Source organism: Rutilus rutilus, assembly GCF_951802725.1.
Source record: "Rutilus rutilus genome assembly, chromosome: 22".
Taxonomy (NCBI): Eukaryota; Metazoa; Chordata; class Actinopteri; order Cypriniformes; family Leuciscidae; genus Rutilus; species Rutilus rutilus.
In genome coordinates this window covers 7420905-7448743 of record NC_140227.1, presented here as the reverse complement: position 1 = coordinate 7448743, position 27839 = coordinate 7420905, and the positions used below count along the sequence as shown (strand labels likewise).

The following is a 27839-nucleotide window of genomic DNA, read 5'->3' as shown; positions in this document are numbered from 1 at the left end:
TCATGACAAAAAAATTGTGCTGTAGTTCCATGTATATGATCCAGTCCCTTGACATACTGTATATACCTTGTAAAAACATGAGAATGCACCGTTTTAAGTCACTGATTGAACATTAAAGTGCCTAATGAAATGTGCTTGCTTAGTTTGTGAAAGAAAACAAAACTGTAGGTAGGTTAAAAACATTATTACCCAGTAATATATAAATGTATATATATATGTTGTTGGTCCATTCAAGTCTGTCATCAACGCAAATCCCACAGGCACTTGTCAGAAACCCTCATTAGTATAAAATGGGGAAATCTACAAGAAGGGCCAAAAACAACATTACTGCTTGAGTGGTGTGTAGAAAGATGCTTCACATTCTCAAAATGGCGATCAGGAAAGTTTGTGCTTTCATGTCATTAACATGAACAGGCCTTAAATCATTCATGTTTATAAAAAGTGAAGGGCAAACCAATTATACCATTACTTTCACTGCTGTCCCTGTGGACACGAAACTTTATGCGTAAAACAGCAAATGTAAGTATATGTGCTTAGCGCTGAGTGGTTGTTTGGGGAAGTATAATAGGTGTACTAGCTATTCCTGCAAAAGATTCTGGAAAATGAAGATCTCTTTCCCACTCATCCGTCTCTGTATTATAAACTTGCACAATACTTGTGACATTATTTAGGTGCCAGTTGTATCCTCCAACTATATAGATCTTTTTATCCAGCAAGCAGCAGCCAGCCTCCGACTGACCAGCACGCATTGGACTGACTGTTGTCCATTGATCGGTCTCTGGAATGTAATACTCTACAGCTAGGACATCAAAGCAGCGGTCAACATGGTCCATTCTGCCACCGAGAGCATAAATACGGTTGTTTACACTGATCATAGCATGCAGGACTCTTGGCTCGTTCATGGGACACTTGAAATCCCACTGATCCAAGGCTGGATCATAGCAATGAAGAGTCTTCTTATCCTCCATAGACACCCCATAACCTCCAGAGACGTAGAGTTTCTCTCCACATGTAGCTCCGGCATGACCCCAGATTCTCCTCTTCAGGGAATCCACATAAGTCCACTCATTTTTCCTTGGACAGTAGCACTCTACAGAGGACAAGCTGCCAGATCTGTTGCGTCCCCCTGTAGCATAAAGTTGTCCATGCAGTACGTTAAGCTGAAACTGAATGCGGCTCTCCTGCATGGGTTGGATTCGAAGCCACTGGTTCAGATGGGGGTCATAGCGAAAGCAAATGTCAACTGCGCCCTCTCCACTGCGATATTGCAAATGCTGCCCACCCACGACGTACACAAAATTGTCGAGAACCGACACGCATGCATGGCTGCATCCCATCTCCATTTCGGTCAACTCTTTGAACTGTCGCACTGTGATGTCGGGCAGATAGTAAACTTTGCTGCTTACAGTGCGATCATTGTCGGTGTAGGGTGTTCCACCAAAAGTAATAAGCGACGTAACGTCTGAGCGAATGGAAGTTCTAGGTGATTGCATTTCGTGCTGTCGGAATGGAAGGATCTGATAATTGAAGGCCTCTAGGAGAAAGTATCGACACTGCACATCCTCCACCATGATGTCGACCGTTTGGACACTGTCCACAAGCTCAGACGATCGCATTAGGGGGAAGCGCACGTGGCAGAGCACTTCGCTGGCTGCAGCTCGTCTGGATGCGTCATGCTGCAGCCAGCGGATCGCTGCATGGAACAAGTCGATCTCACTACAGTTCTTCAACTTGTTGCTCTGAAGGAAGAAAACCAGTCGTTCCATTGGAATGTGAAGGAAATCATCCTCCTGTGCTATCTGCAGGAAGTGACGGAACGTGTAAGCGTCGACCGACTGTTTAAGGGACGAGAGGCTAAAAGTGGTGGCCATCTGGCCGATATTTAGACAAGTCTCAACACTCATTGCTGATTTCAGGAACTCCTCACAAAGCTCCACCACAGGCACCATCTGCAGGAAGACAGCAGCACCAAGAACATCCTGAATGCAGTCCAAGTCCAAAGTGACCTCAGAACTGTAGGCAAAATCAATAATGTGCTTCAGTCCTCTGGCTGAAAGACCTTTTAGCTCTATGGTGTTTTGGCTTGACTCCTTCATTCCTCCAGTAAACATGGCTCTGTATGGATCAAGAAGAAAATATTTTACACCTCTGTTCAAATTGTGAAGAAAGAATCTGCAAACTTTTAAGCTAACCCTAAAGTACAAAAGTGACTGCTCACATTTTTAGCAGCCTTGATTCCGGAAATATTTTCCCAGTCATTTTCTAAGTAGGCATAAAAAAATTTAAAATAAAAAATATTAATAAAATTTCTAAGCCTTGAACCAAAACATTATAAACATGACGGATTATAAACTTGACAGATATCAAGATGTCTCTGGCTGTTTCAGTGCTTTAAAGGGTGATACATTTTCTGAGATGTTAACAGATACCTTTGTTTTGAACAACATAGAAGACAATGTTAGTGTCTGTTAAATTTAACTGGTTAATTTTGAGTATAATGTAATAGAGTAGTGTATAATGTAAAACTTGTGCAAATGAAATATTCAAATTCTCTACGTATGGTAATTAACAAACTATAAATAACAGTGATCAACAAATCAGAACTCAATACTGTAACGAGCTGCGCAGGGTCGAACAAGCTTTTATTGTTTTTTCACGCTGTTTGAACTTGACAAAATGGCCAAGGGAATGGTTCAAGCGCATATTTGGGCATTCTTTAAAAAGAAGAGAACTGCCATGTCATCTTTTCACACAGGACGACAACTGAGAGACTCATACATAACTATTACATAAGGTGCAAATATTCACTGATACATTTCATATATCATACATTCACTATATGGACAAAAGAATTGGGACACACCTCGTAATTCTTGAATTCAGATGTTTCAATCAGACCCATTACCACAGGAGTACATGAGACATTCTGAAGAGATCAGTGAATTCAAGTGTCACATCACCAAGTACAATGGCAAGCATCAGATAGAATGGTGTAAAGCACGCCACCACTGAACTCTGGAGCAGTGGAAACATGGAGTGATGAATCACGCTTTTCTGTTTGGCAGTCTGATGGCCAGGTCTGGGGTTAGCAGATAGAAGGAGAACTGGTCTGACTGCATTGTGCCAACTGTAAAATTTGGTGGAGGAGGGATAGTAGTATGGGGACTGTTTTTCATGGGTTGGGCTAAGCCCCTTACTTCCAGTGAACGGAAATCGGAATGCTTCGGCATTCCAAGACATTTTAGTCAATGATGTGCTTTCAACTTTGTGGGAATAGTTTGGGAAGGCCCTTTTCTCTTCCAGCTTGACTGTGCCCTAGTGCACAAAGCAAGGTCAATAAAGACACGGTTGTATGGGTTTGGTGTGGAAGAACTTGACTGGCCCTGAACTCAACCCCATCAAACGCTCGTCCAACATCTGTGTCTGACCTCACAAATGCTCTACTGTATGAATGGGCAAATATTCCCACAGAAACACTCCAAAAATCTTGTGGAAAGCCTTCCCACACGTGGAGTGGGAACATTCCCAAGAGTGGAAGCTGTTATACTGTAGCTGCAAAGGAGGGACCGACTCCATATTAATGTTTATATATTTAGAATGCAATGTTGGTGTAATGGTCAGGTGTCCCAATATTTTTGTCCATATAATGTATTATATACAGTGCTTGTGGAATTTTTCGTACCCCTTCATTTTTTCTATTATCTTTTTGTTGCAGCCTAGGGGTTGCACAGACTAGTCAACTTTAATGCTCTGCCATGGCGCTTTAAGCTTGATGTCGACTAGCCACTCATGCCTATGGAGCGCAACAGGAAATCTTTTAAGTCCCCTTTTACGCTCGTTTCCAACAGTTAAAATGACAATTAAATGCATACTCAGAGAGCGCTCCACAAGATATGTTTGATTATACCATATAGATGCTCAAAATGTATCAGGTGAATGCACGTTTTAAACAGCTTATCGTACATTTAAAACTAGAATGCGCTTCTGCATTGTAACACGCACACACAGTATAGCTCGCACCAGAGATAGGCACTCGAGTTAGTGACTACTGATATCATAAAATAATTTGTGTTTTATTTGAATGATTGGTTTTATAATATCTGCATCACATATTTCCCTACATGTCGTGGTAGATCGGACCCTTTGTCATAGAATTCGATTACGCATGTCTGTGTATTCTGCGTAAACTCAAATGACATAAGAGTCCTATATGAAACATGACAGGAGCTTTCATTTGGGTTTATTAACATGTCAAATCGGCTAGATGCAAAGAATGTGGGAAAACAATTAAAGACACCTGAGCAACAGCATCAAATTTTATGAGACATCGTGACCTGTTAGTGGCTGGCTGGCAACTGCCAGTCGTGATCACGGGCATTTGACTGGTTTAATTGGGATAACCTCCCCAAAACATCAATCATACTAAAGAATAGATGCATGACATTATATTCGTAATAAGAAAACAATTTAAAATTCCTTGCAGCGGCTGACTGGATTGAGCGTCCAGCAAAGCGTCAGTAAGCTGCCAGTCTGATCACGGCCATCTGACTGCTTTAATTGGGATAAAATTCTCTGAAACTCCAATCATACAAAGAACATAATCATATCAACAGATGCATAATAAATGAGCTTGAGAGGGAGGAACACAAAAGACAAAAACTGCCAAAAATCAATGGTTTCTGAAACTTGCCAAAGGCAGACTGCCAGACAACTAGCCAGCCACTGACACGTCACGTGACATGCCAGTGAGCTGAAGATTGAACCCCTACTGCATTTAGCTGCACGCTTGTTAACGCGTGTGCTTAATTCCCACAGTTTAACACGGTGTCTCATTTCGAAGACTGCGTCCACTGGAGGTTGCATTTGTCGGCCGCATACGTCATAAAAGGAGTCTTATTTCAGAACAGTAACCATTATAAAACTGACCGGTATTCCTAGTGAAGTGTAAATTGTTGTAATTTCTTAACGAATTTGGAATATAGAGGTCCGTTTACTGAAATGAAGCAGCCTCAATGATGTATGCAGCCAACAAATGCGACCTCAGGAGGACACAGCCTTCGAAATGAGACATAGCCAAAGTGTATTTATATCCGCAACCTTAAAAACAGGTTGAGAGACTATGACTTACAATGGTTACCTCACAATGTACAACGGTAAGCAGGTGCAAAGGACTTTATCTACATGAAATACATATAGCACATCTCTATTGCTCACATACTAGTTATTATCTCTCTGCATGCCAACTAGGGCTGCACAATAAATTGTTTTAGCATCGATATCACAATGTGCGCATCCACGATAGTCACATTGCAAGATGTGCAACGTCAAGTACTATGATTATATGATCTGTACGGATCAGGCACCACGGTTCGAAACGCACATGATTCTCGGATTAATTGCGAAGTTTAATGATCATAGAGTGAAAGTTTTAGACTTGCACGTGTTTTAGGTCCTGTCAGTTTAAACATTCAATTGATTTTAAACTATTAGAGCGTAAGAAGACACGGAAGAAGACTTGCATGTCTTCTTTTATAGTTTTAACAGAGCAACACACACACAGCACGCAAATACCGAATTCCATTCACATCTATTTGTGCTAGAACGGACACATACACGCTAAATTATGTAAAAATGCTAATCTCTGTGAGTATCTTCGTAAACACTTAAAGCTTACGTGAACGTAAATAACTGAGAAAGAAAATGGATACGTATCATTATTGGATCTGTGCATTCGGTCTTAAAGTGACAGCAGCCTAATTCTCCTGCTGCTGTCTGTCATAGATGTTAATCACACAACAAAATACAAATAAATCACTTTTGTAGCATTAATAAAGAGTAATTTAAATGTATAAAGTGAAGACTATGCAATGTTATTTTACATTTGATAATTCAAATGAATACTCTTAGATGTACAAATTTCATTTGTATCTTTGTTTTATTGTATTCATTTTGTCATTTGTTTCACTCTAAAATCATTTATTAATCAAAATAATTATTAATTCTTTCTCAATAGAGCTTCTCCAGTCATCTGGTGAAATTATTCTCTCTCTCTCTCTCTCTCTCTCTCTCTCTCTCTCTCTCTCTCTCTCTATATATATATATACACACACAGTGAGGAAAATAAGTATTTGAACACCCTGCTATTTTGCAAGTTCTCCCACTTGGAAATCATGGAGGGGTCTGAAATTGTCATCGTAGGTGCATGTCCACTGTGAGAGACATAATCAAAAAAAAAAAAAAATCCAGAAATCACAATATATGATTTTTTAACTATTTATTTGTATGATACAGCTGCAGATAAGTATTTGAACACCTGTCTATCAGCTAGAATTCTGACCCTCAAAGACCTGTTAGTCTGCCTTTAAAATGTCCACCTCCACTCCATTTATTATCCTAAATTAGATGTACCTGTTTGAGGTCGTTAGCTGCATAAAGACACCTGTCCACCCCATACAATCAGTAAGAGTCCAACTACTAACATGGCCAAGACCAAAGAGCTGTCCAAAGACACTAGAGACAAAATTGTACACCTCCACAAGGCTGGAAAGGGCTGCGGGGAAATTGCCAAGCAGCTTGGTGAAAAAAGGTCTACTGTTGGAGCAATCATTAGAAAATGGAAGAAGCTAAACATGACTGTCAATCTCCCTCGGACTGGGGCTCCATGCAAGATCTCACCTCGTGGGGTCTCAATGATCCTAAGAAAGGTGAGAAATCAGCCCAGAACTACACGGGAGGAGCTGGTCAATGACCTGAAAAGAGCTGGGACCACCGTTTCCAAGGTTACTGTTGGTAATACACTAAAGGCGGGCATACACTGTGCGATTTTCGTCCGATTTTGAGCCGAATTCTGACTCGTGCGACTCTTTTTCGGGTCGGGCCGATTTTCAGCTTTGTCGTGCGTCGTTTGTCGTGCAGTGTACAGGGGGAAACGAGAGGCGATTAACCTCTCACGACCGGCAATCGGATGGTCGGATGAATTTCTGGCATGTTAGAAATTTTGGTCGCTCTTTGTGACTATATCGCACAGTTGAAGCAGAGCTACGAACCGATTGCCCTAAACGCAGTGTTTTTTCCCTCACTGCGCCTGCGCGAAAACAGTTTCACCTGCAGCAACAAAAAAAAAAAAAAAGAAAAAAGAAAGAAAAGGGAGATAGGCCTATTTAAGTTCTGTAGTTCAAAGCTACAAATAACTGTTGCTTACCTCCAGTTCGTGTTGCAAAATGGATTAACCATTACCCACTTCTTCCAAGCCACCTGCGATGTACACTTTGCCTCTTTTATTGTTAAAAAATGTTTTTGAAATAAAGCTGTTTTTAATTTTCATTGATGAATTATTGCAGTGGTTGGACATAGACTGTTAATAATTAATTATATGTATATAATTCATTGAAATCGACCTAAATGTTTTAGACAATTTTCAATGAGGAGAAGTAAGCTTCTATGTAATATTTTATTATCCTCACAGCGCGTTGGTTATGCGGTGATGCGCTATGAAATTGTTGCATGGCAATTTAATTATAATAGCCTATCACTTTAATAATAAAAGTAGCCTTCCCTAATAATAATAATAATAATAATAATAATAATAATAATACAATAATACTAGTCTACTAATAATTTAATATATAAATTGCAAATGCTAAATCTTCTTGATATTGATAGCTGATGCTTGTTTTGACAATATCTCTGGATAGGCTGATATCGTCCATAGGCGCAACCCGGCACGAGGATTTATCGCGCTGATTCGCGCATATTTCACACGTATAGTGTGAGCAGTCAAGTCGCAGCTCGACGTTCAGACCGTACAGTGTCTGTGAGCACATAAATCCTGAGCTTTGGCTTTACATCGCATGCGATACACTCGTTCAGTGTGAGTAGGTTCCTTGCTGAAATCGCACAGACATCGCACAGTGTATGCCTGCCTTAAGACGTCATGGTTTGAAATCATGCATGGCACGGAAGGTTCCCCTGCTTAAACCAGCACATGTCAAGGCCCGTCTTAAGTTTGCCAATGACCATTTGGATGATCCAGAGGAGTCATGGGAGAAAGTCATGTGGTCAGATGAAACCAAAATAGAACTTTTTGGTCATAATTCCACTAAACGTGTTTGGAGGAAGAAGAATGATGAGTACCATCCCAAGAACACCATCCCTACTGTGAAGCATGGGGGTGGTAGCATCATGCTTTGGGGGTGTTTTTCTGCACATGGGACAGGGCGACTGCACTGTATTAAGGAGAGGATGACCGGGGCCATGTATTGCGAGATTTTGGGGAACAACCTCCTTCCCTCAGTTAGAGCATTGAAGATGGGTCGAGGCTGGGTCTTCCAACATGACAATGACCCGAAGCACACAGCCAGGATAACCAAGGAGTGGCTCTGTAAGAAGCATATCAAGGTTCTGGCGTGGCCTAGCCAGTCTCCAGACCTAAACCCAATAGAGAATCTTTGGAGGGAGCTCAAACTCCATGTTTCTCAGCGACAGCCCAGAAACCTGACTGATCTAGAGAAGATCTGTGTGGAGGAGTGGGCCAAAATCCCTCCTGCAGTGTGTGCAAACCTGGTGAAAAACTACAGGAAACGTTTGACCTCTGTAATTGCAAACAAAGGCTACTGTACCAAATATTAACATTGATTTTCTCAAGTGTTCAAATACTTATTTGCAGCTGTATCATACAAATAAATAGTTAAAAAATCATATATTGTGATTTCTGGATTTTAATTTTTTTTTAATTATGTCTCTCACAGTGGACATGCACCTGCGATGACAATTTCAGACCCCTCCATGATTTCTAAGTGGGAGAACTTGCAAAATAGCAGGGTGTTCAAATACTTATTTTCCTCACTGTATATCAGAAAAACAAAATATCGCATTGACAGTTTTTTTCCAATATCATGCAGTCCTAACCATGAGGTTTTGTAAAGATGCATAACTTTAATTTTATATGAATTATCTCTTTAACATTTCATGTAAACAACTCAATAGTGTTAATGCCTGTAGTTCAAAGGGCTAATGAACTTCAAGCATCAGTCATTTTTGGGCTTGTGCTCAAATTTGTTGAGTGCACACAGCAGCTCCTCATCTATTCTGGATCCTTCTTGGTATTTCATTCTGCTTTCAATGCTTTAATGCCACCAAATGTTCTGGTTTGTGTCTCTGTAGTGTCTCATGTGACCCGCAGCTTATAACTTATTAGTCAGCAGCACATTTTCATAACTGAACAAAGAGCAAGACGTATAACTTTTAATCAAACACCTCATGAGATTATATTAGGTTTGTGCATTTAATAGGTTTGTATCTTTAATTTATGTCTAATAGTTTTGAAATCATCTATATGTTAGTGTACTCCTTAAAAGGTCATGACATGAGAAATCAAAATGTCCTTGATTTTTTGGCATTAAAAGAGGTTTTTGTACCATTAAAATATCCAAGTTTTATAGCTTAAACAACCTCCTAAGTACAAAAAGAGCATTCATTTAACCAAGCTCCAAAAATGGCTTGTTTGGATATTGTGGGATCTTTTGAATATGATTGCCTCCAGAGCAAGATACTGATGAATATTTGGCCCACTGGCACTCAGTCTCTTAACACGTCAAAAGCAAATAGATCCCAATGTAACCACTGACGCCGAATACAGTATACCCGTTCAATTTCTGATGCACTTCATGTGCTTTAGCTACTCCCGGCAAAAGGACAAATGGAAGAGTAAGGAACATTTGCTTTGATGCGTCCAGTTTAAAAACCATGCTAGCATCTGTACAGCCTTCAGAAGGATCCCAGCGTCAGGAACTGTCAGATTATTTTTAATGGCGTCCCGGATCGCGTCGGAGGTTTATATGTTTGTTTGGAGAATTAGACTGCAGATTGTTTTGTTAACAAGGCATAGTGCAAAATTTTTGTTCAAAGATGAATCAGTCAACTGTATTGGATCTGACAGAAGCTAAATTGCAACTGTAATTAAACTAATGATGCTTTGCCTGTAAATGGTGGTTTTATATGGATAACGCTTTACTTACACTTACATGCAATAGCGGGGGGGCTGTTAATATTTTTTCCCATGCAATTGTGTTAGCCAATCACAACAGAAGGGCCAGAATGAGAGTTGAAAATAATCATTTTTGTGAATATACAACTTTTTGAGGGGGTTTTGTGCAAAAAAACAAAAAAAAAAAGCCTAAAGGAACATATTAAATTAATTAAACAAATCCATGTTGTGTCCCCTTTAACACTGACAAAATCTATATCTATATATCTAAGTCTATATATGCAGTAGGCAGGTCGTTTAATTGGGTCATCAATAAGAACAAGGATTAACCTTGCAACTTATTTCTCGCTTTACAGCTCAGTTGGCTGGTGTTAACAAACTGTGTGTATCTCACCTGAAGTAGTCACTGCAGGAGGCCAAAACCGCTTTGTGAACCTCGAAGCGTTCGTTGTCAATGGCCAGAACCACATCCAGCAACTGACCTTGATCACGCAACGCGGACAACCCCCTCAGGAGAGTGTTGCTGTGGCTGGGGGCCGAGAAAGTACAACGGAGCGTGCTATTCTTGTTGTTAGCCATGCTGGAAAAAAAAAGAAGAGAATCAGTTACGAGGAATTGTATCTCTCACCACTCCCTGATCATTGTCTCTGGCTACACAGCCCATATAACTTCAGAAGTAGCTTGATGAGTTTGCTGTTTCCTGACGCTCCACCAATTGGTCTCAGTTTCTAAACTGACGCATCAACATGATCCCTGTAATAGCACTTACTTTTAAATTATTCAAAAGAATGGATAAAGAACCTATTTGGATACAGAACCCATAAGCTCCACAAAAACCAAGCAACAAGCAGTCGTTGGAATCTTACTGACTGATCTTGATGGAATCACTTTTGTAACTTTAATAAGGATTAATCTATAGTATTTATAAAAAAAAAAAAAGAATACCATGCAGTGTTATTTTATATTTGATTACAATTTCTGTTCCTGAAATTTGTTCAGTTGTATTTATTTTAGCCATTGCTAATAAGTTTATTTATACTTGTCTTTAATAATGCTCGAAATGTCTATTACTTAGTCTAGTTGTTTTTGTTCATGGTATTCAGCTGCAACAGAGACACAAAGGCTGCGTTTACGCTGGCACAAAAAATCCAATCTTTTACTCACATCTGACACAGATCGGAATTTGTTGCACACGTGTAAACACCAAAAATCCGCACGAGATCCGATTTTTCCGCATCCGATCTGAGCCATTTCCAAATGTGTTTTTAAATCAGACACATATCCGATATCTGGACATCCGACCTACGTCTAAACACGCATATCCGATTCCCCTTTGAATTCCAAGCCACCACAAGGCGAGGCTGACACGTTTATTCACAAAGATAGCTTTTTAATGTTGCATTATAAGGCAGACATGCCTGTATGTGCTCGCTCACAGCTTTTTAGAGGTGGGAACTTCATATTTATCTTTGTAAAGAAAAGAAATTGCACGAACACAGAAACATTCAGGAGCTGGTTTGCAACCTCTGCCCATGACTTTTATAAATAAAACAGCTTCGCTACTGAAAGCTACATTATATTTCTCAACAAGGAGGTGACAACTTCACTGTAATTGAACTTAAGTCACTCGCACGCTCTCTCTCTCTCGAATTCATAAAAAAATATATATATTACAGAGCTACTTTATTTCACTTCAGAATTCTAGATCTGAGCTGTAGATAAACGAAAATTATTTCTGGACTAAATATCTGTTCCGTAAGATTTTGTGCTGCAAAACATTCTTGAGTCATGACAGCTGTTATCTTGTCCATGCTGGCAAATAATCATGACCACCCGACATGAATTATATAAATAATTTTAATAGCACAGCCATTCAAAACCAGGGTCTACCATGTGCATTGTAAATGATCACCAAAAATCATTTTCCGCAAGAATTAATGTAAACACAGATATCGGATACCAGTCCTGTCTAAAGTGAGTGTAAACAGATCAGATATGGTCAAAAGATCAGATCTGTGCATTCAGACATGCAGTGTAAATGCAGCCAAAGAAAAAACACAGAAGGAATATGTTTGATATCTAAATGTTTTTTTTTACCTTATTGGAATCGAATCTGCAGAATCTGAATCGCTAAAGTTCCAATGATACCTAACCCTACCTGGAGGGCCACTGTCCAGCAGAGTTTAGCTCCAACCCTGACAAAACTCACCTGCCTGTAGTTTCCTAGCAATCCTGAAGACATTGATTATCTGGTTCAGGTGTGTTTGATTAGGGTTCGAGCTGAAATCTGCAAGACAGTCGCCTTCCAGGACCGAGCTTGCCCATCCCTGTAGACTATATATTATCATATTATGACCGATAACAGCATAGCCTATTAATCCTTTATATTAGTCTGTCAAAATTAAAGCGGCGCTATGCAGTTTTGGCAATTTCTTCGCTGTTTTCTCGCGGGTTTCTCTATAGAGCTCCCCCTACAGCTTCGGAATAAATATTTGACAACACTGTCGTCAAAACTCGATGGCGACTCGCCCCCCTCCCATCTTCTCCCTCCTGTCATGTGCATTTGTTTTCAAAGAAGCTGGCGAACGCAGGGAGCCATGTTCACTGAGGTATGTATGATACACAGAAGGCTAGCATATAAATGTTTAGATAGTGTATGTGTGCAGTGCCGTAAAGCAATTTGTTACATTGCGCGATACTTCCTGACAATGAGTTGCAAAGTTGCAAGGGTGGTTTTTCCGCTCAAAGGCGCTAGGGGGGTGTGAGAAGACCACCATTCAACCCGAAAAAAGTCATATAACCATTCCAATGACTCTGAAGCTGTTCAGTTAAGGTAAAAAAAAACCTGCATAGTTCACCTTTTTTTAAACATTCAAATGAAAATCAATCATCTCCTATATTCTGCATGTGAATTTTTGACATAATGTTAATATTGCAAAAGTTTCCCAGCGTTGGAGAGATGTTAGAGTGGGTAGGCCTGAAAACGGGTGCCGGGGTTGCTTTGTTTCTGCTCAATATGCGAGTAACATTGGTTTTGCCATGTTTCACATAACCAAGATATGCTGCTGTAGTTGTTGAATCACAGCTGATGCCTGGCTCACACTACAGGAGTTTTAGGCCGAATGATCCCCGATTCAAGAATCGGAGAAAAAAATATTGTCGATGACCTCGATCGGTTCCGATGTTCGGCGCAGATTATCTGGTAATGTGAGGCGTTCACAGATCGAATATTGCACCTCCTGATCTGCTCTCACACAAATCGGGCTCGCCCCGATCACATCAAACATGTTTGATATTTAGGATTTTAAATCGGAATGAGCAAGACTGTGATTACGTCAGAACTGTCAAAATAGCCAATAAGAAACAAGTAGGGCTGTCGTGCTGAAGGAATTTCCCTAGAGGTAATTTTGAGTGACTCAACAGTGCGATGTGCGTTTTTATCTCCATTTATTTATTGCTAAATGGTCAGCAGGCACGAAGACGAGTACATGTTCAGTAATGAAACCGAAACTAATAAAGCGTGTTAAAACGAAGTGGAGTAAAATGAAGATACAATGTCAAAATAAGGGTCGGGTCCACATAATACAATAAACACAACATAAACCTGACAATGAGCTTGTTAGGCCATTGTTATATAACAGTTAGTTCCTTGAATCTGGCTGTCACTCACATGCACACTTACATTATTACGCCACTAGGTGGCTGGAAGGGACAGTCTTTTAGTGAGTCATTAAACTGTTTATTCAACGAAATGTAAAAAAATAATAATAATTGCGGATTCTTTCAAAGATAGATGTAATGAAACATGCTGTTCATTGTTTTATTATTTTATTTGAACTTTGAGCTCCACTTTACAAGACTCAGCTGAGCAGCAAGGCGCATGGGCAACGCTGAAGCTGATGCGTCACTTCATGATCATTGGCATTGATTCATTGTATCGACCAGCGCTGAGTCGCTGACGCCATTCATTAGAAATATCCTTAAATGTTAAAAGGATGATTTATGAAAGATTTCGCTTTCCTTGGTCACGGCTACCTTTTTACGAATATGACTTGATATGAAGGACAGATATTGTGTTTAACGTTACATCTGCTTTTCCGCTTCAGATCTGCTGCGTGAGATCACGTGAGGCGTTTCCTCTGGCAAGATACATTTTGTAGAGTGTGAAAATGCGATTTTAAAATATTGTAGTGCTGCACACTTAATCGAATTTCTAATCGCAATTACGATTACGGATGCCACGATTACGTAATCGTTCAAAATTACGATAAAAAAAAAAAAAAAACGCTTACATTATTCTGCATGGGTGTGTTTAGCAGGGACGCGGGAAGTGGGGGTGCTGGAGCACCCCCTGTTTTCACAGAATTTTAAATGCAACGCATATGTTAGTTCATTAAAATTAATTATTTTTTAGCATTTAGTCATTTATTTGTAATAAACACTTTAAGTGGGCTATTTAAAAATTGTTATATATGTTAAATTATGTTTTTAAAACATAAGCGCAGAGTGTAGGCTATTGTGTGTGCAGTGTCGAAAGAATTTGTCCGCAGCTGCAAAAAAAATAAATAAAAAACACAGTCAAAAACCCCACTGTTAGTGTTTTGTAAGGAACAGGCAAATATGTAAAATATAGCAGGATACATTTTAATTGTTTACTAATAAAACAGTTTTTTTTTTATGTCAGTGTCGGCTATAGCCACGAAGTTGACGAATCGCGATCTTCGCAGCGCCAGAGAGAAATGCACATTTCATACGAATTAGGCCTACATAAGCAGCGCAGTCTGTTTTCTTTCGTTTTGAATTGTTCTGCTTAAAAGTAGACATTTCAAGCTATCTATGTCTCAGGTCTGTGAGGCAATAGGCTACCTTATAGCCCTACGCCGAGTTTCGGTTCATTTATGAGACGAGCTCCAGGTTCGCCAGCGCCTCCGTGTCCTGATTATCTATTTTTTTTAATAGCCTTCTTATTTATTAAACCCAGACATTTTTTTTTTTATGAAACATCGATTAAAATTAAGATACAATTAATACAAAACGAAATTAAATTTAAAGACAGGCTTTGTGCTGTCCGTTTGAGGTGTCTGTGAAAGTTTTAAAACATTCGTTTAGTGCCGCTTTAGAGCACTCACGTCCGTAGCGGAGAACTGTCTGTAACTTTTTTTTTTTTTTTTTTTTTTTTTTTTGTGAAATAAATTTCTACAAAAATGCGACTTAGTCCAGTGCGACTTAAGCTATAGGCCTATATGTTTTTTCTTCCTCGTGACGCATTTTTTGACTGATATGCGACTCTGGAGCGACTTATAAAATAGGCTACGGTAAGTTATTTATTATTTTTGTGCAAATGTCCCATAAAGTCCCATCCTTTAAGGATTAATTTATGTCCCGTTGACCGGTCCATTGCGTTACGAATAAAAGCAGAATCAAAGTCAAAAATGTGATCTGCATCCTCATTCTGCAAGGGAAAGTGACATTACACCAGATGTGGTAACCAGCAAAAGTGCTCATCAAGATAACAGGCAACCCTCTGTTTCAGCCCAACCTGTAGTTCGACAGCCTGCCTCTATTCCATCCCCAGAAACAAAGCAGATCTTCAGTGAGAAGTCGGTCATTTCAGGTTTGAGTGTGCGCTATTTGAACAAGTGTTCTCACTGCTTGTTGTGATTCGCGGAGATTTGACGAGTTTTATAGTCTTCTTGATATTGTTTCTTATTCAAAAGTGGCGAACCACGACTACTTCAGAGAACCCAGCACAATAGGAACTACCATAGACGTAGGCCTAATTGTATGCTGAAATAAAAAGTCTCTCGACTCAGAAAAACGGACTTTCCTGTCCTGTCAGCCGCTATACTGCAGTAGCGCGCACTCTTCAATTGCACGCGCAAATGCGGCGGAGCGCGCTGTATATCGCTTCATTATACAGCGCAAAATAAACTAGAAGCATGCAACGTCGTTACGTTTTAAATAATAAAAAAAAAACAAAAAAAAAACGCGTTGTCCAGATTCAGTATTTGCGGTCAGATGAGATGTTGTCAGGCTCATTATTCTATCGTTATTTTCATGGCTTGATAAGAAATAAAAAGTCTCTCACCTCAGAAAAACGAAATTAATGCCCTGTCAGTTGTTTTACTGCGCTCGTAGCCTGCACTCACTTTAACAGTTCTTGTAAGTATTGTGTATCACCATGGTAACTGTTGTTTCCATAACCCCATAATGCCACTTTATTGGTTATTTTGTATATTTTTAAATGACTGTGGTGGTTCATACCAAGATTGTATTAACAAAAACTAGTTTGGGACTGCTATTTAATAGCTTAACCTCATAGGCCTACTGTTTATTTATCAGTAGCCTATTAGTCATATTCTTACAATTTATTTGTATATTAAGTAAAGGGGGACAGTAGCCTACTTGTATGTGTCAACAAATTTTTGTGTAAACAAATGTATTATAATAGGCCTATATAAAACCTAAAAAGGTGGGTCGCGGCTTGATGACCATGGGGAAATGTGGGTCCCATGGCCAAACTATTCAAAACATCATTCAATGTAAATCGTGGTAATCGTAACTGATTACAATTTCAAGGGAATAATCGACAATTATGATTTTTGTCATAATCGTGCAGCCCTAAGTGTGAGCATGTTTAAGATTTGAGGGAAGAAAATCTGCAAAGATGTGTGTGCTGCCACCAGATTTTACAATCGGTTAGGATTTTAAAACTCCTGTAGTATGAGCCAGGCATGATTCACGCATACTTATGGGGGTGGGTGTCAATTTCAAATATCAACAGTGTTTCTCAGAAATCGCTTACTAGACCTTGAAGAGCTTCAACCCAAAGCCTAAGCATTTACCGCGGCTTGCCCTGTCCTGCTTTGACAGATGCATGTGCTGTTTAATGCTTTTGAGGCATGTTTTCCTCAAAGCATAACTTACATTTTACAGTTATATCCTTGTCTCATTTTGCTGAAATATTTCTTGTTAGAAATTTGATCTAGATTTAAATTTCAACATTTAACACAAGTAATCGTATTTTAATGAGAGCAGTAACAGTAAAGGGACTATTGTTGGAGAAGCCTATAAATGTAAAATCATTAGGCTACTATGTTCAGTCGAGTAAATGTGTGTGCTCCTCATACCTCGTACAAGTTAACATTTTGTGCTTTTGTTTCTGTTTATTAGAATTGTTTGATTTAGTCAATTTAACTTCTGCTTTTAAACAGCAAATAACCAGTTGATTTTTTTTGGTTTAGAATGTAATGTTAAAGGTATAGCGGAGGATTTTCTTTTTCCGGGTGGATCATCAAGACTATTGGTCCTCCTAAGTGTCAATCATTCTGGTGATATGTTTACGTAAGGCCGTCGTACGCGCTCGTGCACACGATTCACACGATGGCGTGCGCTCAAAACACAGGTTGGGCTTCCCACTGATGCCTCAGTCGCGAAGTTTCTACTTGACAGGTAAAGTTTGGCATGCTATTTGGAGAAATCCATTTAAAATCACTGCTAGTAAAAGTTAATGTAAGCTATGATTAGCTCGTGCATGCTCTCTAGTGCACACGTTTAATAGGCGTTCCCTCTCGGGAGCAGGTAGAGTGTTGCGCATGTGCATTTTTTCAAAAAGTGGAGAGGGCGGTTCTTTTCTAAAATTCTGGAAAATCCTCCGCTATACCTTTAATATATTAACCCTTTTTTGAACAAACAATGTATAGCCTAGCCTACATAGATGCATTCCCTATATTTGTTTTCATAGCCTTCATATTTCACATTGTTTGGAGACCTACATTGAGCAGGATATGAAATAACATTTATGGTTTTAAATTAATTACTTTTTTTATGTAAAATATAATTTTGTATAATTTTTATATCTGATTAATCGATGATGAAATAATCAACATAATTGATTAACAAAATAATCATTTGTTGCAGGCCTAATGTACAGTATAAATAATGGATACTAATTTAAAAATTTGCTAAAGATTACATTAAACACTCTTAATAAATTATAAGTGTTTTTGAATATTAATCTTTAATGAGTTTTGAAAGGCAATCTATACGTAAAAATAGGGAAAAGAGCATGCGCAATGACAACTTCCAATTTATATCCAACTGATATCAATAAATGTAAAAAAAAACTCTTGATATTGCTCATTTACCATTACAGGACAGATCAAATGCAATTCCTACACAGCTGGTCATGTGATGTCAACATGGCTGCACCCAAGAGGGCAACCCACTCCATGCAGAACAAAAACAATTCTTTTCCTAGAAAAATTGTGTCTGAACTAAGCCTTCTTCATTACATATGTTGGGGTAAATGTCACTGTAATGATATTTTTCAAAAGTGCATTTCATTTCTTTACGTATAAAACTTTAACAAAACATTACGGAGTGCACCTAATATTCAACAAATGCCTAAATAAAGACTGAATAATAAAACCAATACATTTAGTTTTCTTTACTAATATTAGCACTTAACCCTGTTGAATTTTGGAGCAACATCTCTCTATGCATGCATCAAACGCATCGCATGCCACATTTCATGCTACATCCATGCCTACCTGCTTTGAGCTCGATTCACAGAGAACTCCACACCATCTGACTCCGCCATGCTCAGCGAGGATGAGGATGAGGAAGGTCATCATGTGTAGAAGCCCAAATAACCGCTAACCATTCTCAATCTTAATAAAATAAGAAATACAACAATTAAATGACAAAACAACAACAACAACCCATATCATACTTACAGTTTCAAGTGCATAGGCTGCTACGAGACAATGAGAACATTAGAAAGGAAAGTAATGATTCATTCTGCATTCATATTGTAGGGCCTGAACACTAATACAGAGTTGTTAATGTTCAGCTCACCTGCACGCGCCTCTCACCCTCTGCTCGACCCCGCGGTTTCAGCTGCGCGCTCACGAGCACACCACTCACGAGCTCCTTCGCATTACATCTGCCCCCAAATGACACAGCTAATCAGCATAAAGCACGTGTATTCATGTAAATACATTTGCATGGAGGGAATAAGGCATTCATACCTAGCCTGGCGAGTTCGTTGCAATGTTTTTATCATACATAATCTCTCTCGCTATTTTCGCTGTCAAAAGGCGCAGTTCTTGACGTGAGGGGCGTGGTCATTTCCTTTTTTCAACGCGTCATCATATGACGTCCAATTCACGCGTCCGTCACAGATTCGCACGAGGAAGCTTGTTTTCAACTTGTAAATGATATTTAAATGCGCTCAAAGCAACAATAATACAGATTAGTTTATGTTTTGGACATTTTGTTTTTAGATAACCCTGTGTAAAATGGCCACGTTTGAGTCTATCGGACTGTGTGAGTGGTTGATTCAGCAGTGTAAGCAGATGGGCATCAGCAGACCGACCCCTGTACAGGAGAAATGCATTCCTGCCATATTGGAGGGTAAAGATTTATATCTGCTTTATGAAAACTGTAAAACCAATGAAAATGGACAGATCACGTTCATTAATAGACTTTACATAGATCATTAGAAGTATTAATTCGCGAGCACATGTATTCATCATGGACGGCACAACCAAACGGTGTCTTTTCTAAACAATAACAACAAAGTATTTATTCTTGGTTTAATATTGTCTTAATATTTTTATTAGACAGTATTTTGGAGGGGAAATAATAGCTTATTAGATATTAGACTAGATTATTAGACTATAATAAAAATGTTTTGTTATTATGTACATGCCTATATATTTCTAATATTACATTCATACAAAGCTGTTTGTTGTTGTTTTGAGTTATTTGACTGTTGTTAACTTTTGTGAACAGAATGACATGTTCATATTCATGAGTAAGCTCATTAATAAATAATATATCCTCCTGGGACCCAGAAATAGACATTTGTCCTCTGTAGTGGACATTATATTTCTGTAAATTTCTCTGACAGCATTTCCCTGCATTTTGAACAAGATAATAAAAGCAAAATGGTATATCAAATCATTCTGTTATATCTTTCATGATATAGTTGAGAATCATCTTTTTACAAAGTTTGGTATATAAAATCCTGAAACATAAAAATTGATTGATAATAATTTTTTTTTTTAAAAATCCATTGTTTTTGCCTATTTATTTGCTTATTCATGTCTTTTTCTTTTTCTTTTTATTGAGTCCTGGTGTCCTCTACAGAGGACAAAGCATAACATATGAATAAAATATAATTTTTCTAAAATTATATTTAAAAAAAAAATATTATGCTCTAAGCAATGTAATGACACGAGAAAATGCTCAGGAGGATATAATAATAATAATCATATGAATATTATATGTGCCCGATATATCTGTTGCATCTGTATCATGACGGGATTTACGTAAAAAAAAAAAAATATATATATATATATATATACACACATTTCAAGTAATCGAGACAATCTGGCCTTTCATTTATAGTTTACACTCTTTAATCTCTAATCTAATGTCATTGGTGGAATTAAGTGTGTTAATAATAAAGTGTGATTGTGATTTTTGCCTGTCATCGGGGGTCATATTGAACAAAACAGAGTTGTTGTTTATTTTTTTTTAATTTGCTTAATCCGAATTCTGTCTTTCACATAGGTCGGGATTGCATGGGCTGTGCAAAAACTGGAAGTGGAAAAACGGCAGCATTTGTTCTTCCAGTGGTGCAGAAGTTATCTGAGGACCCTTATGGTGTTTTCTGCTTGGTGTTAACACCCACCAGGTTTACTTTAATACTTTATGATTTTTATTGCCAGAACATTCAAATTCAAATTTCAATTCAAAAATTGAAAAACAGTACTGAACCATGAAAATGTTCTGTACTTTTCATATATATATATATATATATATATATATATATATATATATATATATATATATATATATATATATATATATATATATATATTATATTTATTATACCTTGATCATTCATGTTAGTTCATAGTTCATTAACTAAAGAGAAACAACTTTAAAATGTATACAAATTTATTACTAAACATGTATTAATTTTTGTCTGTTTTCTGTCCAGAGAGCTTGCTTACCAGATCGCAGAACAGTTCAGAGCATTAGGGAAGCCCCTAGGCTTAAAGGACTGTATCATTGTAGGAGGAATGGGTAAGATAATATTCAGAGCTCTACTTGGTCATCCTTTAGGGCTCATTTATTCACAAATCAAAAACAGTGCTTAATGTTTATTGAAAACTGTCATTTATAGAATGCATATTTATTAAAGTGCCCCTATCATGCTATTTTAAAGGTTCCTTATTTTGTTTAGGAGGTCTCCTACAATAGGCTTACAATGATCCAGGGTAAAAAAATAAAATTTATTTAACTCTAATAAATGCATTGCAGTATCACCTCTTTGTGACTGAAACTGTTTGATGAAGGATTCAGTCTCTCTAAACCTGTCTAAGAGCCTGTTCTGCTCTGATTGGTCAGATGGCCCAGTCTGTTTTGATTGGTCTACTGCTTACAGCTCATGCTGGAAGCGAAACAACCATTACCATATCTGAATTTCATTTCCAGAGGCTTCCTCAGCACTTGATACACAGTGATAAGAACAGTAACAATGGCGTCGGTTTTACCGCATCAATTCGAGCCCGAGTCCTCATTGCTTTAGCAGCACAGATTATAACGTCTTTTCAACATGTCGACTACACGAACCAAACTCTTCCTGGCTACAGAGTTTGAGGGCGGGTCAAAGTAGATGTTGTTGGAAGGTCATAGGCTGGCATTATGTAAATCTGTTACAAACCTACATAGGTTAGAATTAATGACGACTCGTTTCAGGAAGTTAAAAATCGGTTCTTTCTTTTGGGAGACAATAACTCTTGACTAATTTATTGTGCACTTTGATCTTTGAAACCTTGCAGACCTTTTACATTCACAAACCACTATATTACACACTGCATGAAAGGTAATATCCAAAGAAGTATATTAGGGGTACTTTAAGAGACAAACTTTATTTTATTTTTTCTTCAATTAGACATGGTCACTCAGGGTTTGGAGTTGTCGAAAAAGCCGCATGTTGTTGTTGCCACTCCGGGACGACTTGCTGATCACATCCGAAGCTCTGACACCGTTAACCTGAACAGAATCCAATTTCTAGTAAGATTTTGATGCATTTTCTAATGGTTGTTTTATCTACCTAAATTCTTAAGCTAGTTTGTTTTAAAGCAGTTTTCATTGAATCGTTGTGTTTCTCTGCAGATCCTGGATGAAGCTGACCGTCTTTTAGAGCAGGGCTGCACAGATTTCACTAAAGATCTAGAGGTCATTCTCAGTGCTGTGCCCGCAAAACGCCAGACGCTGCTGTTCAGTGCCACACTCACGGACACGCTACAGCAGCTGCAGAGCATCGCCATGAATAGGCCCTTCTTCTGGGAGCACAAATCAGAGTAAGTCATGCTCAAAAGTGTGTCAGGAGAATGTTTTGAGATGTACAGGAGAAAATAGGTGTGTTCAACTTGAAGCTACGCAGACCGATCATCAAAGTACTTTGAGAGCGATTAGAGAGCAGACGGCTCTGTATGTTTTCAAATTGCTCTCGCGGTACTTTGATGTCATCGGTCTGTGCAGCGCCGCTTCAAGTTGAACACACCTATTAATATTGCTATTTTTCCTTACAACTTCTAAAAGGTTTGTCCAAAAATCATAAAAGTTGTCTTGTTAGATCATCTCCTTAGATTGCTGAATCCTTGCCAAGTCCAACGGTATCAAACATTCTAGGTTTTGCCTTACCATTTGTGTAGAGTTGTAATTTAGCGCTTAAAAAAACATTTGCCAATATCTTTGAAACCGTTAGACCGATCGAGATGAAACCACCATGGGAAGTTCTGAAACATAGGTCGTTGGCAATATGCTAATGCCCAAATGTCAAAATATTAATAGTAAGTGGCAAGAAAATGCAAACAAAGTCAGGTGTGGGTCATGTGTTTATACATGTCTATAACTCCAAAACGAAATGAGATATTTTCACCAAATTAGCCACATGTAGTGGCTCACTCTGGAGACACATAAAAAAGATTGTGTGTCTCCAGTGTGTCTGCAATTGTGCCTCTTGTTGTCACTATAATAGAACAAAACATGAAATTTCCATTGACTTCTATTTACGAGTCATCAGTCATACGAGTCATCAGCATCATGAGCACCACTTTTTCTTACTTGCAGATCAAATGTATATTAAGTATCTGCATAATCTTCGTTATTGACTAGTGCTGGCTACTTGACAATTCATAATCATTTATAATGATGTCAGACCTGAGTTGTCATTTAAGCTTTATTTGTGTGTCTGGTATGTGTGTCTAGTACTTTATGTCTAGACTGGGATGGCCATTGCAGATGCTTGGTTTCGTGCTCAGTGACCCATTTTTGTTTTGATTTTGATGTTTGTTTTTGGATCACTGTCCTTTTGGAAGATCCAAACATGGCCCGTTATAAGAATTAATGCTGTGGGCCTAATTTTCTGCCAGAGGTCCTGGAGATCTTGTTCAGATACATGGCATCATGGATTTCGATCAAATGCCAACAGATAAAAAAAATCAAAACCTGACAACCTCTGCTAGAAATCTTATAATGGGCCATGTTTGGATCTTCCAACAGGACAGTGATCCAAAAACAAACATCACTCATTTTCTATAGGGTTCAGGTCAGGGACTGGGATGGCCATTGCAAATGCTTGGTTTTGATGTGCCACTGAGCACAAAACCAAAGCATCTGTAATGGCCATCCCAGTCCCTGACCTGAACCCTATAGAAAATGAGTGGGCTGAACTGAAGAGAAGAAGCGAAAACATGGATACATATATAAAGTTTAAAGAATTTCTAACTCATGGAAAGACACTGGATTAAAATACTTAGGATGTTAAAGTATTTTCTCAACTAGGAGTGAGACTTTGTTTGTGGCCAGGTTATGTTTTAATGTAGGCAGTTACGTGGTCATTTGGTTCTGAAGTCGTGCATTAATTCAGATGTTCACCAACACTATTTTGGTGGAAGAGGTTTATCATAGGCATTAAAGCTGTTTTGACAAAGGCCTATTATTATTTTTATGTGGTATGGCTCTCTCTCACAGTGTGCGGACTGTAGAAGAACTGGATCAGAGATTCATCCTCACTCCTGAGAAAGTCAAAGATGCGTACTTGGTCCATCTCATCCAAAAGTTCCAGGATGAACATGATGATTGGTCTATCATAATATTCACTAACACATGCAGGTAAGTTTTCAGTTGCCGAAAAAAATTATTACAGGGTTTATCAGTGGTGCTTGGTAAGGCAAATTCCTACTATAAGTATTAAACCTTACATCATAACCAGACTGCATGTTGATCGCATGAGTGCTACCTCAAAATGGACATCTTGTTGAGGAGCTTTTCCAAGCAATCAGACTTAACATTTTACCTGGTGGACCATTTCCATAGACTTGCATTAAAGGAGGAAACTGAGTCATATCTAAGGGGCTCTTTTGAACTGGTAAACCAACTTAGCACCCAAATAACCTAGAAATTGCCGTAGCATTATGTTAGCAAGTTTGCACAGGCAAGCACCACTCACATTTTCAAAAGAAAATGTACAAATCTATTATTTGATACCAATAATAATGATATTTATTTGATAATGATGATATTGTTATGTGATATTGTGGTGTAAATATTCCAGGAACTGTCAAATACTCACAATGATGCTGCGTGAATTCAATTTCCCAACCATCTCTCTGCACTCGATGATGAAGCAGGTAAGTGACATGTTATGTAGTTAAAATTGATTCTCACTCAGTGCCTAATGTCTACTAATGGCTTTTATTTTCTTCCCCTTTCAGAGACAGCGTTTTGCCAACCTTGCAAAGTTCAAGTCCAACGTCTTTAAAATTCTCATAGCCACAGATGTTGCTGCCAGGTACAGAAACAAACATTTCTCAACATACCTCGCCATTGCTCTTTGCCATTTTCTAATTTATTCCACTTTCTCGTGTCTTTATGTGTTTGTTCTGTTCTTATCTGAAGGGGTTTAGATATTCCTACAGTGCAAGTTGTTATTAATCACAACACACCAGGTTTGCCAAAAATCTACATCCACAGAGTGGGACGAACCGCTCGAGCTGGTGAGTTTAGAGCTCTATTAACAAAACTGAATGTCAACCCACAGTTAAAGTTTTGTTATCTTGTAAATTAGACATTGTTATTCTTCTCTGGCTTTTTTATTATGGTAGGTCTAAAATTACAATTCTATACTATGTTTCTGTAATATGTATTAAACCTATAAAACATTAAAGACTAAAATCAGTCCTTTTAAATATTCTAACAGCTTTATAATATACAATAAATATAATTAAACATTTTCTGTAAAAGAATCATATGAAGTAGCAAAAATGACCTTTAAAATTACACATGAAATACAGGGGTTGGACAATGGAACTGAAACACTGGCCAATATATTATTGGAGGTTTCGTGCCTATATATGCTGTAAGAGCAGAGTGTGAAGGTTGAATTAGCAGAGCAATAGCACAGCTGTACATAAAATATTGCAATACACACAACATAATGGGAGACATATCACAGTACAAAAGAGGACAAATTGTTGGCTCATCTGTGACCAGGACAGCAAGTCTTTGAGGTGTATAGATAGCTATGGTATTCAGGATAATGTCAGCATACCACCATGCAGGATGAACCACATCCAACAGGAGTAACTGTCGACGCAAGAGAAAGCTGTCTGAAAGGGATGTTCAAGTACCAACCTGGATTTTATCCCAAAAAAACAAACATAAAAGCTGACCAACTCGCTGCAGAATTAAATGCGCACCTCAACTCTCCGGTTTCCACCAAAACTTTTCGTCGGGAGCTCCACAGAGTCACTTTTGATCGTTTGATCACTCGTGCCAGTGCCAAATGTCAGTTTGATTGGTGCCAACAGTGCAAATCTTGGGCTGTGGACCATGTGAAATGGTTGTTTCCATGTGGTTTGGGCTGCAATATCATGGCATTCCATACTGTGCTTGATGTGTGTCACTGCCCAGGACTACCGAACCATTCTGGAGGACCATGTGCAACCTAATGGTTCAAACATTGTACCCTGAAGGGGGTTCTGTGTATCAGCATGATAATGCACCAAAACACACAGCAAGGCTTACATTTGCGTTTGTAAGAATGGTTTGATGAACATGAAAGTGAAGTTGAAGCCAGAGCTACTCTGGGGTATTTTGGAGGAGCAAGTCAGCATCATATAGAGACCTGGCCACTGTTCTGGAAGAATGGCTCAAAATCACTCTGGCCACTGTGAAGGACTTATCTGTCGTTCCCAAAACAAATTGATGCTAAATTGCCTACAGCATCAATAGCACAGTATGGCCCCACCATACTAAAATATTATTTCCATTTCATTATCCAACCCCTGTGTTCTAACATTTACCGTGAACTTCCAAGCATTAAACTAAATTATTAACATGACATGATAAAAAGCGACAATTTATATATGCATGGAAAACTGGGATTTTACAAACACTGGGTCAGATGTTGTATTAGTGTTAGCCATACCAAGTGACAGATGAATTTGTTCAAAAGAACTGCGGCCCATTTTGGGGTTGTGAGTGTGACCCACCAGTTGAAAAACCACTGTGCTAAAATATATCATATCTGACGTGACATAACATCTGCTATGGCTGCTGTACACTTGTTTCACTTTAGGGCTGCCTGGTTATTAAAAAAAAATGCATGTGATTGGATACAATGCTGAACCAGTGCAAAAACAACGTAAACAGCTTTTTTTAAGCAGCAGGAGTACATCTAATTGGATTGCTGTAACAAATACAAATTCAGAATTGGACCATCTGTTTTATAACGTCCTCTTCCTGTTGTCCAGGCCGAAATGGTGTGTCAATCACTCTAGTCACACAGTATGACATCCACCTCATCAGTGCTATCGAGGAACAGACCCGTAAGTTCACAACTTAAACAGATTGTCTCATTTAGAGTGAACTTTACTCTAGAATCTAAATATTCTATTGTGATAAAAGCACTGTAAATGCAAGTAATAGTAATGGACTTTCTATGAAATTACTTGCTGTAAGAGTATGTTTATGATTACCGTTTTGTGTGTTTAGAGGTGAAACTGAAGGAGTTTCCTGTTGAAGAGAAAGAGGTGTTGAAGATCCTCACCCAAGTCAACGTAACAAGACGACAGTGTGAAATTGTGAGAGAAGTTTTTTTTTCAATATACATTTTATATAACACTTGCAACCATAATCTTACAATTGTTAATTCTGTTATAGAGACTGGAGTCCACTGATTTTGATGAGAAAAAGAAGATAAACAAAAGGAAACAGTTGATTCTGGAGGGAAAAGTGAGCTGTTTTATTTTAAATGCATGCTTTAAACATATTATAGAGATTATAAGATTATATATTATCAAAAAAATGTATATAGAAGTTGCCTTTTTGTCTAGATTTGATGACAGGATTTTAAAGTACTTGCAGAATGACTTTGATGCTTGTGGTTCAGTTTTGTTTTTTGTTTTTTCACTTTCTTCAGATATTAAATAAATATAGTTCATAAATAAACACATACGAATTAACCATGTATTTTTTTTTTTATTTGTCCCAACCTTCTTTTGTATCAATCACAGGATCCAGATTTGGAAGAAAAAAGGAGAAATGAACTAGATAAGATCAGCAGAAACAAGAAGAAACTGAAAGGAAAAAATCAAGAAAGCCTCCAGAACAAAAAGGAAAAGAAAAAAAACGATGCAAAAACGACAGAAGTAGACTCTTGAAGAGTTCTTGATATTGTACATTTACATAGGTGTGTATATAGCATAAACGAATGTATAAAATATCTGTGATCAATATTTCAAAATAAACTGCATTTTATGAACTA

The 27839-nt window shown here is 38.2% G+C and overlaps 2 protein-coding genes across 2 annotated transcripts; one reads left to right on the top strand and one right to left on the bottom strand.

Moving 5' to 3' along the window:
* Positions 1–19123, bottom strand: klhl26 (kelch-like family member 26). The gene is made up of 5 exons (XM_084395193.1): positions 19018–19123; positions 18845–18932; positions 18538–18657; positions 10380–10565; positions 1–2115 (listed from the first exon to the last, which is right to left on the bottom strand). The coding sequence occupies exons 3-5, from the start codon at positions 18585–18587 to the stop codon at positions 534–536; spliced, it is 1818 nt and encodes a 605-aa protein (XP_084251319.1). The 5' UTR covers positions 18588–18657; positions 18845–18932; positions 19018–19123; the 3' UTR covers positions 1–533.
* On the top strand, positions 19113–27839 carry ddx49 (DEAD (Asp-Glu-Ala-Asp) box polypeptide 49). Its single transcript, XM_084395194.1, has 13 exons — positions 19113–19402; positions 20567–20690; positions 21000–21085; positions 21957–22078; positions 22181–22368; positions 24044–24184; positions 24627–24702; positions 24787–24863; positions 24971–25068; positions 26827–26901; positions 27068–27156; positions 27236–27307; positions 27589–27839. Exons 1-13 carry the CDS (start codon positions 19288–19290, stop codon positions 27733–27735), a joined length of 1410 nt encoding a protein of 469 aa, XP_084251320.1. The 5' UTR covers positions 19113–19287; the 3' UTR covers positions 27736–27839.